Raw genomic sequence first — 18,085 nt, 5'->3', positions numbered from 1 at the left:
CATCTACCATAGTCCATGTGGTTTTTGTAGGGACCAGACTGGTAAATTAAAATGAGATGTAATGGGCACTACCACCCTTGCATCCTGTAAGTTTCTGAGGTTAGCACACCATTCCACCAAGTAGCAGTACTGTTTGTGATTTAGTATCTTAGCCAGATTTGGGGGCCGAGGGTAGTGGTTCAGGGGGGCTTTCATTTGGCCATTCCTACTACAATAGTCCTTATTCCACAGGTCAAGGAACTAATGTGAGGGTTCCCCCAGATGCTAAGTATATACAACCTGATTACGCATTTGGGTACCAAGGAAATGATTACCAGCTATATCTGTGAAGACTTTGGACCCACCGTAAGAAAGACCTGGGTCTTTCTACATCTATTACCTGACCTCCAGAACCCTACTCTAATTATGAGTCTTCGATATGCTTTAGTTTTGGATCCCCTTTTAATCCCTTCCTTAGCACTCTGTCATGGTAGTCCCAGTATAGTATCTCATTTAATGTGGGCATCATTTTTTCCAAATATCTAAACACTCTTCTGCTACGAGGCTGGGTTCCAGTCAGGGTGTTAAATATTGAGCCCTGGAAGAGTAACCCCATATCAGCCAACACTCCTTTAACTAGGCTAGTGTCCCACCACCCCAAAACCTGGCTCAGCGTCCTCAAGGTGCATTTGGAAGCAAGCACTCCTGGTTCTTGCTGGTACGTATTAGCCTGGTCCTGTGGCTCCTTTGGTGAGTAATCCTTTTGCACGCTTAGCAGGCCAGCACTTCCCCAGGTGGGTCATGCTGAGACTTAACCACTGCTTATTGGCCTAGTTGTCCAGGAGGGGCTGTGGGAGGTCTTGAGGAAGGCAGATGTAGTTTTGCAGGACATCTGCCTCAGTTGAGGCTTCTGGATAGTTTCTACAAGGAGGGGGTGCTATTGTCCTCTAGCATCGGGGAGTGGTTCACTTTCACGAGCCCAGAAAGTTCAAAGGGATTGAAGGGCTAAATGTTCTCAAGCGCATCTTCCCAGATATCCCCATCCCAAGTCTCAGAGTCCCACTCCTTCCCTATCAGGGGCCTGACTTCGGTGTAGGAAACTGACTGAGGCTGCGAAGTTAGCCATCACTCAAGTTGTACTATTCTTACAATAGAGTCCTGTGCCTGGTCTTTAGCACAATTACCTTCCAGCTACGGAACCTGACAGGATTTTTTAAAACTGCTAGAAAGGCCTTCTGGCTTTTACATCTTGCCTTAAATTGGTAACATCTGCCCTGAGCTTGTCATTTTTCTTTTTTTTTTTCAAGGAAGATTATCCCTGAGCTAACATCTGCAGCCAATCCTCCTCTTTTTTTTTGCTGAGGAAGACTGTCCCTGAGCTAACATCTGTGCCCATCTTCCTCTACTTTATATGTGGGACACCTGCCACAACGTGGCTTGACAAGTAGAGTGTAGGTCCACATCTGGAATCTGAACTGGCGAACCCCGGGCCTCCAAAGCATAGCGTGCAAACTTAACCTCTGCTCCACCAGGCAGGCTGGGCCTGTCATTTTCTCTCTTCCGTGCATCAGTAGCGTCCAGCAACAATAAACTAATTCTGTAGTCCTTTAAATTATTGTCTCCTCTGTATTGCGTAAGCCAGTGCGACCCCTTTCAGCTAGGTCTGATTCCAGTTTACCACAGGTACACGTTTTAGTAATGGCAATGCTAGAGTGTACCAGTTGCTAACAACGCTACTTACTGGAAGTAATGGTGTCTTTGTTGCCATCTGGTCAGCAAGTGATCGAATTCCAAAATCTCATCCTTAAGGTCTATTTCCTACAAGCACTACTGGTTCCAAATGTCTTAGGTCGGGTTCTTCAGAAGCAGACTATGAAATGGGAATTCGTGTGCAAGTAATCTACTTACAAAATGCTCCCAGGAAAAACTGGACAATGAGGAGGACACGCAGGCTAGGGGAGGGGAAAGCGAAGCAGGGTGCGACCTCGCGGTCCCGTGGAGGGCAGCTTCAGCCTGGCCCCCCCGGGAACTTCAGAATCTAAGTTTCGCCTGAGTCTGTCCTGACTTGTCGTGAGGGAGCGGGGCTTTCATACTCCCACACCAGCCAGTCGCTGGCGAGGGCCTGCCTCAGGGTGGGCAGATGCAAATTCCCAGGCACTCCTGACTCTCTGCCTGTGGGCACACTGGCTCCAGTAGCTCGAGAGCTGGCCTTTGAAGAGAGTCTCGGGTGTGGACTGTTAGAAGCAAATGACCCAGACGCTGGGAGAGAGGCAAACAGAAAGCTTACAGGGGGATCTGGGTGGGGCACCAACGTCATCCACCGCAAGCACCTTCCCTTTCCTTCCCTCCCCAGTTCCCTTGTCACTCCCCCCACCCTGGAGGAACCAGATGGAAACTTGGGAGTGCGGAGGAGGAAGAGAGCAAAGTAGCAGAAGTGATGAAAAAGCAATCTATATTGGGATAGGCTAGGTTGTACTGTAGTAACAACCAACCTTAAAATCTCAGCGGCTTGTCACAGTCAAGTGTATGTTTTGCTTATGCCTCATATCCATGTGAACTGACAGAGGGCTGTGCACCCCAAGGTCACTAGGGACTAAAGTTGTTAGAGGATCCACCATCTTGTTCTGCACTTTCCTTTCTTTCTTTTTTTTGTTGAGGAAGATTTGCCCTGAACTGACATCTGTTGCCAGTTTTCCTTTTTTTTCGCTTGAGGAAGATTAGCCCTGAGCTAACATCTCTACCAATCTTCCTCTATTTTGTATGTGGGCTGCCTCCACAGCATGGCTGATGAGTGGAGTAGGTCCACGCCTGGGTATGAACCCACAAACCTGGGCCACCAAAGTGGAGCACACGGAACTTTAACCATTCGGCCATGGGGCCGGCCCCTGTTCTGCACCATCTTGAATACACAGCTTCCCCAATTGTTTTAAGGGGAGGATTATGCATGGGCTTCAGCACAGGTATGACAGTCACATGTCGTTGGGCAGAATGAGTCACGAGGCGCTGCCTAACTGCAGGGGTCGAGAAATGTAGGGGCTGGATGAAATGGTGCAGTTGGGGAGTATCACCCCAACCAGGCCAGGCTTTTCAGTCTTTTTCACTACAAGCTTCTAAGTCTAGTTCAGGCTTGAGCTGAATGAGAAAAAGTTTTAAATCAAATGAGAAAGTAAACTTGGTAACTAGACTTGACCAAATAATTTTAGGAAAGCTATGAGATTTGCCAGAGACTTTATCACCAAGGCAGGGGAAAAAGATTTTACCTGGCACGAAGGATAGGTAGTTGTGTGAAAGAATAAAGTTCCTGACAACAAACCTGAAAATAACCAAAGTGCCTAACTGTACAGTAGCAGTTAAATAGATTAGGTACGTTGACAAATGGGTAGATTATTTAGCCATTTAAAACCATGTTTCCAGGGGCTGGCCCGGTGGTGCAGCAGTTAAGTGCACACGTTCCACTTTGGTGGCCCAGGGTTTGCCAGTTCGGATCCCAGGTGCGGCCATGGCACCGCTTGACAAGCCATGCTGTGGTAGGTGTCCCACATATAAAGTAGAGGAAGATGGGCGTGGATGTTAGCTCAGGGCCAGTCTTCCTCAGCAAAAATAAGAGGGTTGGCAACAGATGTTAGCTCAGGGCTAATCTTCCTCAAAAAATAAATAAATAAAAATTTTTAAAAACCCGTGTTTCCAGAGGACTTTCAGTGACGTTGTTAAATGCTCATAATATATGAGAAAAGAGTCAGGATATAAAACTGCAGCTGAGAATTCCCATCTCTTACCTGGTTTACTCTACAGATGCTAACCATCATCCTCCCTGCAGCCTCTGCCCCTCCCACATACCCTTTACACTGCGCCTGGTCACCCATCTACAATGCGAGGCTGACGTCGCACATGGCCTTTAGGATAAAATCCCTACTCATTTCTTGGGTTACGTCTGTCTGTCTGGTCATGCCTCTCTCTCCTACTTCATTTTTCTCAACTACCCACTTCATACCTTATTCTCAAATTTATATCCCCAGCCCAGATGTTTCCTCTGAGCACGAGTGGTATGTAGACGAGCGACATTCCTCGTTGGTTGTCTTGTAGACATCTCAAATTTAATATGTGCAACATTAAACATGTTTTTGGAGCCCACACTTTAAAACTGAACTTCTGATTCCCTCCTGTCACCACACCAAATTTTGTCCCGTGCCAGTCCTTTCTAATTCTGTAAATGACATCTCTACCTGCTTGATCAGCACAGCCAGGAAGTCAGCAGCCATCCTGGAGTTTCGGCTCCTTTCTAACTTTAGCTTGCACTTGGCACCTTCTGGCCTCTCTGATTCCTCACTCCGTCCTGACATTTCAGCCTCTCGACTTCCATTTCTCACTGGCCCGGAGAGAGATTCTGATGGATTCAGCTTTGTCCCTGCTGGTGTTTTGCTGTCCTGAAGGAAGAGTCACCCATCTTGTTGGTTCTCCTGTTTCATTAGATTTCAGCACGTTCCCTTTCTTGTGGAATCGGTAAAGAAAATGTTTTTCAAAGCCTCATCATCCCAGTCAGAGTGATACGATGAGGACTGGTAGAGGTAAGAAGGATAGAGAATGGGGACAGAGGCCTCTGAGGAGTCCACTGTTGTGCCTACAGACTGAGCGCTTCAGTTATTTCTGTTTCACATCGAGACTTTTTACTTCTTTTTTTTCCTTAGAGAATGGCACCTGAGCTAACTTCTGTTGCCCATCTTCTTCTTTTATTCTTCTTCTTCTTTTTCTCCCCAAAGCCCCCTGGTACATACTTGTATATTCTAGTTGTGGGTCCTTCTAGTTGTGGCATGTGGGACGCCACCTCAGCATGGCCTGATGAGCAGTGCTATGTCCGCACCCGGGATTCGAACCGGAGAAACCCCAGGCCACTGAAGCGGAGCGCGCAAACTTAACCACTCGGCCATGGGGCCAGCCCCCTAGAACACTTAGTTCTTTTTCAGACTTTCATTTTCAGCTCTCTGCTGAAAATTTCAAATCATGTCCTGTATCTGCTCAAACATAATAAGCATAGTGTTTTAATAGTCAGACTCCTCCAGCATCTGGTGCCCCTCCTGGTCTGCTTCTGATGTCCATGTTTCTGCTGGGTTTAGTTCTAAAGTTTTCTCTATGCACCGAGCTATTTCCTAATTGCGTGCTAAGCATTTGATTTGTAAAATTGTTTGCAGAAATAACTGAAGCCTAAGACACTGTTCTCCTCCAGACAGGATTCACTCACCATTGCTTCTGCCAGGTGCTTGTGAGCACCAGCAATCCTGGATCACCTCAGGCCAATTTCAGAGGTTTTGATTATTTGAAAGAGAAATACGGTCCCTAGGAGGCCTGTCAACATCAGGTTTACTCTTATTCATGGGTGTACCCCTTTGAGGTCCCTACAAAGGGAATGGTTTCACCGGGTCCCCTCCACCCTGCCCTTATCAGACCCTGGCCTTAATCCTCATGCTCTTAGCCCTGGGAGGTTGGTCAGAAGCTCAGCTCCTTATCTGTTACCCACTCTGGGATCAGCAAATGTGCCCAGAGCAGAATACCAGCATCCTCTCTCTGGCTCTCCATCCTTGCTTGAATCCAGGTCTGGTAATTCTCTTCTATCTTGTAATCCTCACATGCCTTGAAATAGATGTGTTTAGTATTTTTATCCAGCTTTTCTGATTGTCCTCAGTGTTAGGACTGACCTGAATTACCAAGTCTGCCATCACTGAAAGTGGAAGTTCTTGCAGTTTTATTTTTAATGAAAGACACACTTGTTAATCAGATCTAGTGAACACCTTGGGGAGCATAGTGGGTTAATATGCATCCAGTCCACAGCCCCCAGACCCCCACTGCCCCCTCTGCAGACCCGTTATGGCATGAGGACCCCAGCGTGGGTATCGCTGGTGTTCCAGCACGCTGAGTGCTGGGTGCTTAGCAGCCAGCTAGTCTCACTCCTTGTCCTCATGGAGCCTGTGGTCTGCCCTTCCTTCCCGAAGCCTCCAGTCTTTGTGCGCCAGTACTCACACGCAGCATCGTCGCCTGCCTTCTCAGCTGGTCTCTTGAGTTGCTACAGTCATGATTTCAACTGTTCTTCCTGAGTAAACTCTCGCCCAGCCTTCTAACTGCCCTCAGGGCAGCAGAGAGCAGTCTGAGCCCAGCATGTGGGCCTGGCCCTGTCCTCTCCAGCCTAGTGGCCCATAAACCATTCACCCTCAACCCCAGTCTCTGAGTGCGTGTGTTTGGGCACATACTAGTTTGTCTTCCCAGGCTCAGCACCACCGCCTCTGGGAAGTCTTCCCTGACTCTCCCAGGCTATGTCAGCCCGAACCGACCCTCTGCTTCTCCACGTCTGTTTCCCCAGCAGGACAAGCATTTGGAAGACAGTGTCAGTGTCTTATGTGTTTCAGCCTCTCCAGCACTTGGTATTTAAGAAACATCGGTTAACGTGGGATGATCTCATTCCCAAGCTCTACGCATCCCCTATGATCCCCTATGCGTCGTCTTCTTTGCCAGTCTCATGAATCCTCTTCCCCAGGAACCCCAGTCACTTTGCTGGCCCTTAATGGGAGAGGCATGCCAGCTGCTTATTCGCCTGCAAATCCTAGACCCTCTAAGTTCACAGACCTGCAGGACACTGTGACAGTGGCTCGCCACCTGCTGGCCAGAAGGTTTCTAGGACAGTGACAGCTCAGGGCTGGAGAGTCAGGGTGCTTCATCCTAGGGGATTCCACGAAGAACAGGAGTCCCTTCTCAGAATGCTATTTTCAGATGCGCAAGATAAAGCACAGAGATTACAAGTACAGCCAATCATAATGAAATACAGGTTTCAAAATACTAGAAAAACTATGTGTGATATATATGTAATACGACAGATGTATTATTTCTCATTAAGTAAGAAGACCTAGCGATAGGCCTAATAACTACTATAATTTCAAACCGATGAACAAAAATGTAATTTGAGATGTCTGCAACAGCTGTCAGGTGAGCTGAACTCTGATGGCTGACATGGTCACAGGGACGGCTAAGACCACTGGAGTTCGTTACCTACACCATAAGGAAAGCAAATGCTGAGTCTCAGACGTTAGTGCAACAGAGACACCCAGAATTCTGCCCACGGATCCCCTGTTGGGGGCGGGGGGCCCATGGATCCCAGGCGAAGAACCCCTAAATGGCGTTTGGGAGGCATGGCAGAGAAACACTGTGAAATACAGCAGAGATGGCTGGGGGCTAAGTGCCTGCGTGACTTGCTGAGTGTGATGGGCAGCTGGGGTGGGGGAGGAGGTGGGTGGACACGGCACCGCCAGAAGGGCTCAGCTGGAATCCCGGTGCTGGCAGGTTTGGCCTGACCCTCCCCTTGCCCAGGGTCCATTTCTTCTTCTATAAAATGGGAATGACAATGTCGTCTTCACGGGCTGTTGAAAGGATTCGGGAAGTTACCATGTGAAAACTCTTAAGAGGTGGAACGCTTGTGGTTAAACGAGAATGATATGAAAGGTCTGGAGATAACAGCCACACAGAGCCACGCCTAACTTCTTTCAGAACAGAAACCCCGCAGGCTGACCTGCGGGACAACCCAGTGTGCTCAGAAGATGGTAATCCCTTTCCTGACCCACAAATGTGGGTAAGTCTGCCCTGCTCGTCACCCACAACCCAAGAGAAGGACCTCAAGTGGAAAACCGAGTTTCTCACTTTGTTATTTTATTAAAAGCTTATTTACATTTTTGCAGTTAACTTTGCAGAGAACATTTTACAAACGTTTTGCATAAAGTTTGGAAACTACATAAAAATAACTTCTATCCTTCATAAAGGGAAAATATAAGTTAGTTATATTTACTCTGCCAAAAATGGGCTGAAAATGAGAAACAGTTCCACCTGGCCCTTACAGAGCAAACATTAGCACGGGACGTGAGGAACACTGCGCGGGCCTTCTCGGCGGCGAGCACTGACTGTGAGGCTGGGAGACCCGACCAGCCCCAGCCAGGAAGGACCGGGAGCTCCTGGGGCTCGGGTGGCACTGAGCAGAGAAACGGCACCTCCTTGAACGAGATTCCAATGTGAATGACAAGCCCAATAAGGGAACGATTAAAGACATCACCTGAACCACAAAACCGGCATTTCCCCCACACTCATTCTCGCACCGACGGCTGGAAAAGGCAGGATGGTGAACAAAGCCCCAGTGAGGCCTGCCTGACGATCTGCCCGCGCTGGCATCGCCTGGCGGCACTGGGCCTGCGTTCTGCAGTTGCACTGCTGTAGTTCTCGTTCTCCCAGCACATGCACCACGGAGAACCAACGGGGACAACCGTTCCACTTGTCTCATTTGTGTGAGACCTGAAAACTGTCCTATCTGGGTCAAATACTGGAGCAGGCAAGTGGAACCTCACTAACCTAAGAGGACCACTGCCTTCCCACGGCCCCCAGGGCATCTTTACTGCGTATGTAAGACTTGGGAACCCCGGGTCCTTCTCCTGGTCAACGGCCACCCTTCCTTCCCAAGATCCAGTTAGAACCAGTGCCAAGAAGCCTTCCAGGGAACTGCCTCAGGAAGACAAAGCGTGGAACCTTCACCTTTAGGAGTGAAGAAGGAAGAACGGCCTCCCGGGTGTGTGAGCCCCTCCATCACCAGCAAAGCAGTACCCAGACTCTATATGCCCACACGCTTCCTTGAAACCATCTTCCATTTTCTGTTTTATTTTTCTAAAGCAGGTATCTTCCTGAAAAAGCCATTTACTTATATTTGTTTCAAGTTAGAAATCAAGGTGGAAAAAAGTTTTCTTTGCAAATAAACTGAATGCTGGGTTGAGCTTTGCTTTTATGGGTTATCCACACTCTGCAGCCGGTGGGGATGGGAATCTGCGGGAGGCTGACTGGGGGACCCAAGGCCCAGGGCTCCATCTGAGACACAGAAGCTTTGCTTCTGCCGTGTTCCTGGGGGCAGGAGGCATGACGTTTCTCCCTGACACTTTTTCTTCCTGAACAGAAGTCCCAGTGACTGCCTTCCTCTGTGTGAAGCGTAAGGCCAGACTCCTGAACTAGGAGGGCCAGAGGGCAGGAGGCAATGGCTTTCCCGTATCGCCTGCAGACGGGATGGGCAAGGCTGAGATGGGAGCGGACTGGGTTGTGAAGGTCTCGTGTGATGAGGAATTCATCCCTGAAGACAGGATCCCACATGGGGCCAAAAGGAAGCAGACTGACAGTTCAGCCCGTGCTACCTTGTGTCTCTGCTGCCGACACCCAGCACACCCCACACCAATGGCTCCACCTAATATCCTCAGGGGCAGGCCTAGGCAGCCAACGTGTTCCCACCTACATGGCACAAGAGGCCAGGGCAGAGGCAAGCCTGGGTAGTGCCGGGGCCAAGCCCTGCGTGTGCACGTGTGTGTAGAAAGTGGGGACACGAGATGGCACAAAACACCCGAGACCAGCAGGATGAACGGTCCAGGCTCTCCCCCATCCCACTGTCATAGACACAGCCTGTCTCAAGAGGAAAGCAAACTGAGGGGACTGGAGGAACGAGGACACCCCTGAGCGGCTGGCTGCAGGCCAGGCTCCCCTGGGAACCAAAACGGCTGGTAGGAGCCGTGATTCTTGTCGGACACTGCAGGGAATGGCTGAATAGCCACGATATGGATGGCCTGTGGTGACCTCAGTGGCAGCACTTTGTGGCCACAAACAGCAAAACTGGTGTTTTGGCAAACAGGAGGGGCTTCGAGGCCACAGCACCCCCATTCCTCCTGGACCCTGACCCTCTAACAGCCCAAATCACTGACATCTTGGCAGGATCTGGGGCTCAAAGAGAACATTCACTAGGATCAGGTGACATCATAAAACTTCACCCTCTGAGTGAGCAAGAAGTCAGGAACACCGGGGTGGGGCTGTCGGGCACAGCTGGGGTGGCACAAGGCTAGGGGCTGGATTCGAGCTGGCATGGAAGCAAGAGGAAGGGGGTCCTGAGTTACTTGTTCACAGAGAATAGGAGGGCCCCAGAGGCCCGCCGACCTGCCAGCACAGTCCCGGGGGCTGTTAAGAAGGATCCGCAGAGCTGTAGGGGAAGAACTTGGTGGCCTTGTTCGGGGTGGTGGGGTTCGGGCTCTCCATCTCCTCATTCAGCTTGAAGAACATCTCCTGCTCCCGCTTTTTCTGGTTCAGATCTTCTTCCAGAGCCTGGGACAGAGAGGGCAGATGGAGCGCATCAGATCCCATGGGACACGGTCTCCCAAGCACAGGCCCCCCACCAAAGTGGCCTTCTCTGGACATTTCCCTCCCAGGCCTTGGTGTTTGGGTGACTTGGTCTTCCCACTTCCCCTTCCCAGAGCCCGTCACCCAGAAGGAAGTACCACCTCCTTCCTCCTGCCACAGCCGCACAGGAGTTTCCTGTGGGCCAAGGGCTACGGTTTACAGAGACGCTAATCTGGATGTGGGTGGGGAAAAAGCAGATGCAAATCTGCTGGCAGGAAAACAGCCAAATGAATGGAGAAAAACCCAAGGTAGACATGGAGAGAGAGATCTAACTGTGGGGGGAGCAGAGATGTCTGAGTTACACAGTTGTTAGGAATCAGGGCACTGTCCTGCAGAACCACGCAGGGAGATTTTTCAAAATACTCGTGCCTTCACGCCACCCCCTGAGAGTCTGATTCTGAAGATTTGTGGCAGGACAGGAGTTGTGTGTGTTGTGAAAGCACGTCAGGTAACTGCGTGCGGACCATCTGGTGACAAGCACTGCAGACGTCCCTGGGGCACGTGAAGTTTGCCTAGACAGACCGGATTCTGCCAGAAGAATCTCCTGAGGGTCTCCAATAATAAGCATTCATTTAAGAAAGGAACCAGAGTGGGGCTGGGCCCATGGCCGAGTGGTTAAGTTCGCGCGCTCCGCTGCAGGCGGCCCAGTGTTTCGTTGGTTCGAATCCTGGGCGCGGACATGGCACCGCTCATCAAACCATGCTGAGGCGGCGTCCCACATGCCACAACTAGAAGGACCAACAACGAAGAATATACAACTATGTACCAGGGGGCTTTGGGGAGAAAAAGGAAAAAATAAAATCTTTAAAAAAAAAAAAAAAAACTAGCAGGTCAGGATGACTGAGTGCTTCCCACATGCCAGGCACTGTGCCAAGGGCTTTACATCTTAGCTAATCTTCCCCCCATAAGGGAGATACTATTATTATCCCCATCTTACAGATGGAGAAACCGAGGCTCAGAGAGCTTAGGTCACTTGCCCCAGGTCACTCAGCTAGCTGGGGGCGCAGCCAAGACGGGAACCTCGGCCTAACCTCAGGGTTCAAGCTCTGAACACTGTGCCCGCCATCCGCAAAGCCGGGCGCACACGGGCTGCTCGGTCTATGCGGCTTCATCAGTGAGAGGCGTCTGCAGCTATCCTGACTGTCACTATAGAAATGTCTGCTTTCACAGGATTTGACCAGCATTCCGTGATGTCTCTTTTTTTAAGACTATTCTTTGGACGCCCTGAAATAGTCTCAAGTTAACAAATGCCTTAATGACCAGATCCCCCCTTAAGCTCTTGTTCCCTCAATAGTACTAAATTCTGGTGAGTTCCCTCTACCTCTAAGGAATGATGGGGAAAGGACACTGAATGACAATGTCAGTTTTTCCAACCTGTTATTAAAGGACATCCATGTGAGGGTAGGCAAGGTATTTGAAGTCACGCCTCATCTTGGAGTTGACTAATGTGAAACTGCTGGTAATTCACACAGATTCTTGCCTCAAGTTCTCCTTTGCTGAATGTATTAATATTAAAGTGTTTGTGGCATGCAAACATTATATATAAGCAAGATACAGGTGGTAGTTTAAGCTTTTGTAATGGAGATGACAAAATCCAGTGCCTATGGGAGCCAGCCAGGTGAATCAAGTTAGTGAAGAGAGCTGGGTGTGAGACAATAAGGAGTGGTGGGGAGTGTGGTGAGGTGAAGAGCACAAGCTATGTCTGAAGAAGGCCGTTTCTTCTCAGCTCCAGCTGACGGCTGTCATGTGGTACGATCAGCCCAGTGCTGCTAGAGCTCCTGGGTTTTCTTTTTTTTTTTTTTTTTGAGGAAAACTAGCCCTGAGCTAACATCTGCCAATTCTCTTTTTGCTGAGGAAAACTGAGCTAACATCTGTGCCCATCTTCCTCTACTTTATATGTGGGATGCCTGCCACAGCATGGCTTGCCGAGAGGTGCCATGTCTGCACCCAGGATCCGAACCGGTGAACCCTGGGCTGCCAAAGCAGAATGTGCACACTTAACTGCTGCGCCACTGGGCCGGCCCATGGGTTTTCAAAAGAAACTGGAAATCCAGATTTTTAGGTAAAATTTCCTTCTACTTAAAGGTTGGCAACTTTAAAAAAATTATACTACTATACGTTAGCCAAACCTAACATCTGTAAGCCAATTTCAGCCAACAGACCATCAGTTTGTGACCTCTGCTGTAGGAATACCAATTTAATTATAAAACCCCCTTTTTGAGCACAGGGTCTCACAGCTAGTAATAGGGGAGCTGGGACTTTACCCCACTCTGTCTTATTCCAAAGCTGGTGCTCTTAAGCACTAGTCTACTCTGCCTACCGCATATATTCCTCTCTATAACCTAAGGCAGGAGTTGGCAGTCTTTTTCTTGTAAAGGGCCAGATGGCAAATACTTTCAGTTTGCGGGCTATAAGGTCTGTTTTGCAACTATGCCACTGCTGTTGTGGTATAAAATCAGCCACAGACAACATGTAAATGAATGAGCATGGCTGTGTTCCAATAAAACTTTATTTACAAACACAAGTCGGGGGCCAGATTTGGCCCATGGGCAATAGTTTACTAACACCTGCTTTAAGGGAAGAAATGTTCTCTACATTTCACAGACTCAAAAAGCAAGGCTTAGGAGGGAAGACTTGTCTTGTCTGAAGCCACTTTCTGTGTTAACTATAACCCAAGCAACACTTTATTGACCCCACCACATATTCTTTACTTACTTGAAAGAAACAAATTGAATTTTTCTAAAAACATTCCACAACATACAATCAGCTACTCTGCCCCCACGCATAGGCAGCAGCTCAAGGCTGCTGGCTGCAATGCAAGAGTGTAAAAGAACATTTATTCCAGAAGGAAAGCCACCGCCTCTGGTCAGTGTCTCAGCAGCAACCCAGGTGGCAATAATATAACAGGCCTACAAAGAATCGTCCAGAGAGGCAGCCCCCGCAGGCAAGTCAATGCCAGCTCCCAAACACACCCTGCAGCCTCCCCTCTGCCTCTGCCAACAGTCTGGGATGTGAGGCAGTTGCCAGAGCAACGTGACCGTTCATTTTCAACCTCTCTCAGGATGTGCCAAGGGTACAGAGCCCCCAGCTAAGAGAATAAGGTGAACATTTATCTCCTGATGCCAGAGGCAGCCTATGTCAGCAGGAGCATTACTGATTTCAGTGTCAAGTATCCAAAGTCCCAGCAGGCTGTGGTTACAGACACTGAGAAACACAGGCCTGCTAACAGAAGGTCTGAGACCCTGGCCAACTTCCGGCCAGAAAGCTCCATTAGCACAGGGAGAGAGGCCTCAACTCAAGGCCTTCCAAGGCCATCACCTAGCTGAGGTGGGCAGCTGCCTCCTGTCCAGACCACAGTTCCAGCAAGCAGAGCTGACGGATGACGGCCGAACAAACCTCGGGGCTTCAGGACCCATGATCAGGGTAACTGGGGTCGCTCTCTCCTCAAAGAGTTTAGGAGAGAGGAAGGAAATGAGCACGTCCTTGGCTTGTACTACGGGCTGGTGGCTTTTTGCATAACATATACAATATTCCTATCTCCACTTTATAAATGACCACACTGAGGCCCTGTAATGGTTGATTTTATGTGTCAACCTGGGAGGCCATGGTACCCAGCTGTTTGGTCAAACACCAGTCAAGATCTCATTGTGAAGGAATTTTTAGATGTGATTAACATTTAACTCAGTGGACTCTGAGTAAAGCAGATTACCCTCCATAATGTGGGTGGGCCTCATCCAATCAGGTGAAGGCTGTAAGAGAAGGAAGAAGGAATTCTGCCTCCAGACTGCCCTGGGACTCAAGACTGCAACAGCAACGCTTCCCTGGGTCTCCAGCTTATAACCTGCCCTGAAGATTTCACATTTACCATCCCCCCACAATTGTGTGAGCCACTTCCTTAAAATGAACCTCTAGCTATCTATGTCTATATCCACCTTCTAGGCAGACACCTGTGACACAGCATGGAGCAGAGCTGACCACTGAGCCCCCTAGCCCAGACATGCTTACCTTTTTGCGTGGCCGAAGCTTGTCCCGCCATTCCTTCAGGTTCTGGTTATGGCTCTCGTCCAGGGCCTTCAGCTTCTGGGTTTCATGCTCTATCAGGAGGTGACACTTTTCATTCTGTAACAAATTCCAGGTGCAACAGGTAAGAAACCCAGAGGGTAGAGGTGCGGAGGGCTGAGACACACCTCGTGCTGTAGCCATGAGGGCATCAGCGTCACTCGTCTATTTCTTCTCCTTGATTATAAACCCACTTTATAAAACTCTGTACATGTAAACAGAAATGCCCTGAGGGCTGCCTGGAGGACCATTCCAGAACACTGACGCTAGTGGTTCTTATTGTACAGCGGATCTGCGGTAATTTTGTACCTCTCTTCTTTGTGCTTTTTGCATTGTTTGAACTTTTTAACATGAACATACGTCATTTTACCAAAACAATAAAACTATTAACGACAAATAAATATAACGTGTGCCCTAATTCTCCCACCACAACGAGGCAACCACTGCAAAGATTTCAACACACTTCCTCCCAGGCTGTCACCTCCATGTTGTCCAGCTCACCCTGTGTGCACAGCTCCGACACCCGCTTCCCTCCCCACTTCACACTGTAAACATTAATACAAAGAATTCACGTTTTTCCTCGTCTTCATTTTTAACGCCTACAAAACATCCTACAGAATAGATTTATCAAATTTACTTAAACATCCCCTTATTTTTGGCCACGTAGGTTGCTCCTAATTTTCACAGTTATAAACAGCACTGTGTCAAACATCTGTGCTGTGGACTGAATTGTGCCCCCCCCAAATTCCTATGTTGCAGCCCTGGTATTTGGAGGGGGGGCCTCACGCTGGGATCAGTGTCCTTATAAACAGAGACACCAGAGAGCTCGCTCGCCCTCTGCCATGCAGGAAGGGCACAGCAGGAGGCAGCCACGCGTGGCCCTGGAAGAGGCCTCACCAGAACCCAGCACACTGGCAAACCGCTCTTGGACTCCAGACTCCAGAACCATGAGGAAATAAACCTCTGCTGTTGAAGCCACCCAGTCGGGGGCATTTTGCTGCGGCAGCCTGAGCTCAGATAATCTGTATGCGTAAATATTCATGTTTATGTAAAGTATATATACAATTTTCTGCGTCACGTATCATTTCCTCAGGAGAGTCTGTGGCAGGGGACCAGGGCCACAGCCCCGGCCGAGGCGGCCCGCCTCACTGTTCCCACGCCAAGCTGAGCCATCGGCCTCACAAAATGTACCTGGAATCTCTCGCAGGCAGAACGGATGGGTCCCGGTGATTCCCCACAGGGACTCAATCTCGTGGCTTATACGGAGCTTAAGGCAGGCGGACAGTGCCCTTATCCAAAGACCTCGACTCTATTGGGTTAGAAGAGGGCATCTCCTTGGGGGATTTTTATTTGGGGTTTCAAGATCCAGGGTTCTGGGAGTTGAGAAATTCGTTCCACCAGGAATAATACAGCAGCAGCACTCAGCACCTCTGACCTGCCAGGAGCCGGGCTCCCCGCACTCTGGATACGGGTCCTCTTAGGCAGTCCACACGACAACCCCATGAGGCAGGGATGGGAAAACAGCTGCAGGAGGGACGCGGCCCAAGAGTCACACAGCTGCACACAGCAGAGCCCCTCCCTGGCAGGCTGCAAGGACTCAATTTCCTCCATGCCTCCCTGCCTCTCCAGAAATTGCCAGATGGATCCAATCGTCTGAGCAATTCCCTGAGTTCGTGGGGCTTTGGGTCGACCCATCCGTCAGCACGACGATGCCTCGCTCCACCACAAGGGGGCTCCATGCACCCGTTTCTGGGGTGGGGACCCCCAGGGTGGGGCAAACTCAGGAGCCAGGAAACCTGAAGAGGTCAGGGATCCTCCTAGGGAAAGGGGTCCCCAAGGGGCTTGGCAACCCTGGGACACTTTTTCCTGATCTCAGTGGGAAAGCTCTGAGCTCAGCTGTCGGTTTCGGTAGATGCTCTTTATCCAGCTGAGGACGTTCCCCTCTGTTCCCAGCTCAGTGAGAGTGTCTATCTGGAATGGGCGTCGACTTTGGTCAAACGCTTTTTCTGCATCTACCGAGAAGATCCTGTGACTTCTCTTCAGGTCGTGGATTACATAATTGATTTCTGAACGTGGAACCAGCCTGGGATAAACCCACTGGGTCACGGTGTCTAATTCTTGTTATACATTGTCGGATGTGATCTGCTGGTGTTGGGCAGAGGATCTGCCTCTGTTCATGAGTGACACTGGTCTGCAGCTGTCCTTTCTTGTAATGTCTGTGTCTGGTGTTGCTATTAGCGTAACTGGGACACCTTTTCCCAAGACACAGTGATGACCGAGAAACCCAGCAGCGTGCCACTGCCAGTCCCGGGCAAGGCACTGCCAGCCCTGCCACCTCGTTTTTAAAGCCTCACCCCAATCCTGCCAAATAGGAATCACCACCCCCGCCCCACGCCATGTCACGGCTGTGGGAACTCTGGCTGGGGGAGGGTGACTGATTCGGTCAACATCCTGTCACGGCAGGACTGAAACCAGCCCACCCGGGGCATGTCTGACGAGAGCCCGTCCCTGTTTGAGGACTCTCTGGCCCCGAGATGCCCGTCTTGGGGACACTGAGGCCATCGGGGAGGGAGGCAGCGGGGCGTACCTGCAGCTGCTGCAGCTCGCTCATGTTGCTCTCGCACTGCGCCAACATGTCCCTCATCTGGTTCTCGTGTTTCTGCTGCTGCTGCAGCCGCTCCGACTTCTGCCTCTTCTCCTCCTGCTGGGAGAACTGCAACAGAGAGAGAGGGTGGGTTTCTCGGGGCGACAGGCCTGGCTGGTGGCTGGGGGGCCCACCTTAGCCCCGTCCCAGGAAGGCCCCGTCAGAGGCACTGGTTTGTGCGCAGCCCCAGTGCTCCACGCCACTCAGGCTGTAGCCTCCTGTTTTAAGTGCTCCCCGTGAGCTGAGACCCAGCTGCTGCCCTTGAGGAGCCCCAGGCAGGTAGGGACACGACACTGCGCTGTGACATGCGCTAGGACAGCGTGTGTACCACGCAGGAGTCACAGGAGCCCAGGCCACCAACTCCACGTCCCCAAGCCACATGGGTGACATGCATGCGGGGTCTTGGTGGGTGACAGGAAGGGGTGCACTGGCGGAGGAAGCTGCAGGATGGGACAGTGTGTGAGAAAGCAAGACGAGCTCTCTCCTCTGTCCAGCAGAGTGATTCACTGGGAGGCGTAGGAGCTTCCGGGCTGCGACCTGTGACGGGCACGCCGCCTCCTCGACCCTGTGCTGCCTCTCACATTTCACATCCCCCATCTGGATCAGGTTCGGCCCCCCAGTGCACCCACACCCCCACCTGCTTGATCTTCTCGCGCTGCTCGGCGGGGCTGCCCGCGCCGTTGATGTGCAGGCTCTTCTTGTACATGGCCATGCGCGTCTTGCCCTCGCTCCTCTGGATCTTGGGCAGCCGCGCCTTCTCCTGCTGCTGCCGCACCTTCAGCTGCTCCACCATGCGCTGGTTGTAGCGCTGCATCTGCTCGCGCTCCTGCAGGCAGGGCCAGCGGGGCTGAGGTCAGCTGCGCTTGGGCGCAGGGGTGTGACCAGAGGCCCAGGGCTGCCAGGGACCAGGTGGCCCAGGATGCCCAGCAGAGCAAGTCTTGTATCATTTTACTTCTACTGGTTTTTTTTTTTTTTTGAGGAGGAGGATTAGCCCTGAGCTAACTGCTGCCAATCCTCCCCTTTTTGCTGAGGAAGACTGGCCCTGACTAACATCCATGCCCATCTTCCACTACTTTATACGTGGGACGCCTACCACAGCATGGCTTGCCAAGCAGTGCCATGTCTGCACCTGGGATCTGAACCGGTGAACCCTGGGCCACCAAGAAGTGGAACGTG

At 50.7% G+C, this 18,085-nt stretch overlaps 1 protein-coding gene across 2 annotated transcripts in view; it reads right to left on the bottom strand.

Moving 5' to 3' along the window:
- Positions 1–8,631: 8,631 nt before the first annotated feature.
- Positions 8,632–18,085, bottom strand: part of STK10 (serine/threonine kinase 10) — a 105,858-nt gene continuing 96,404 nt past the window's right edge. For both annotated transcript variants that reach the window (XM_044777670.2, XM_070517088.1), the window contains exons 16-19: positions 17,547–17,735; positions 16,853–16,978; positions 14,212–14,325; positions 8,632–10,131 (exon numbers count right to left, since the gene is read on the bottom strand). In XM_044777670.2, coding sequence (XP_044633605.1) covers positions 9,991–10,131; positions 14,212–14,325; positions 16,853–16,978; positions 17,547–17,735 — 570 coding nt within the window. In that variant the 3' untranslated portion in view covers positions 8,632–9,990. The remainder of the gene's footprint in view (positions 10,132–14,211; positions 14,326–16,852; positions 16,979–17,546; positions 17,736–18,085) is intronic.

The sequence above is a fragment of the Equus asinus genome, chromosome 9 (assembly GCF_041296235.1).
Source record: "Equus asinus isolate D_3611 breed Donkey chromosome 9, EquAss-T2T_v2, whole genome shotgun sequence".
NCBI lineage: Eukaryota > Metazoa > Chordata > Mammalia > Perissodactyla > Equidae > Equus > Equus asinus.
This window is presented reverse-complemented; position numbering and strand designations above follow the sequence as displayed.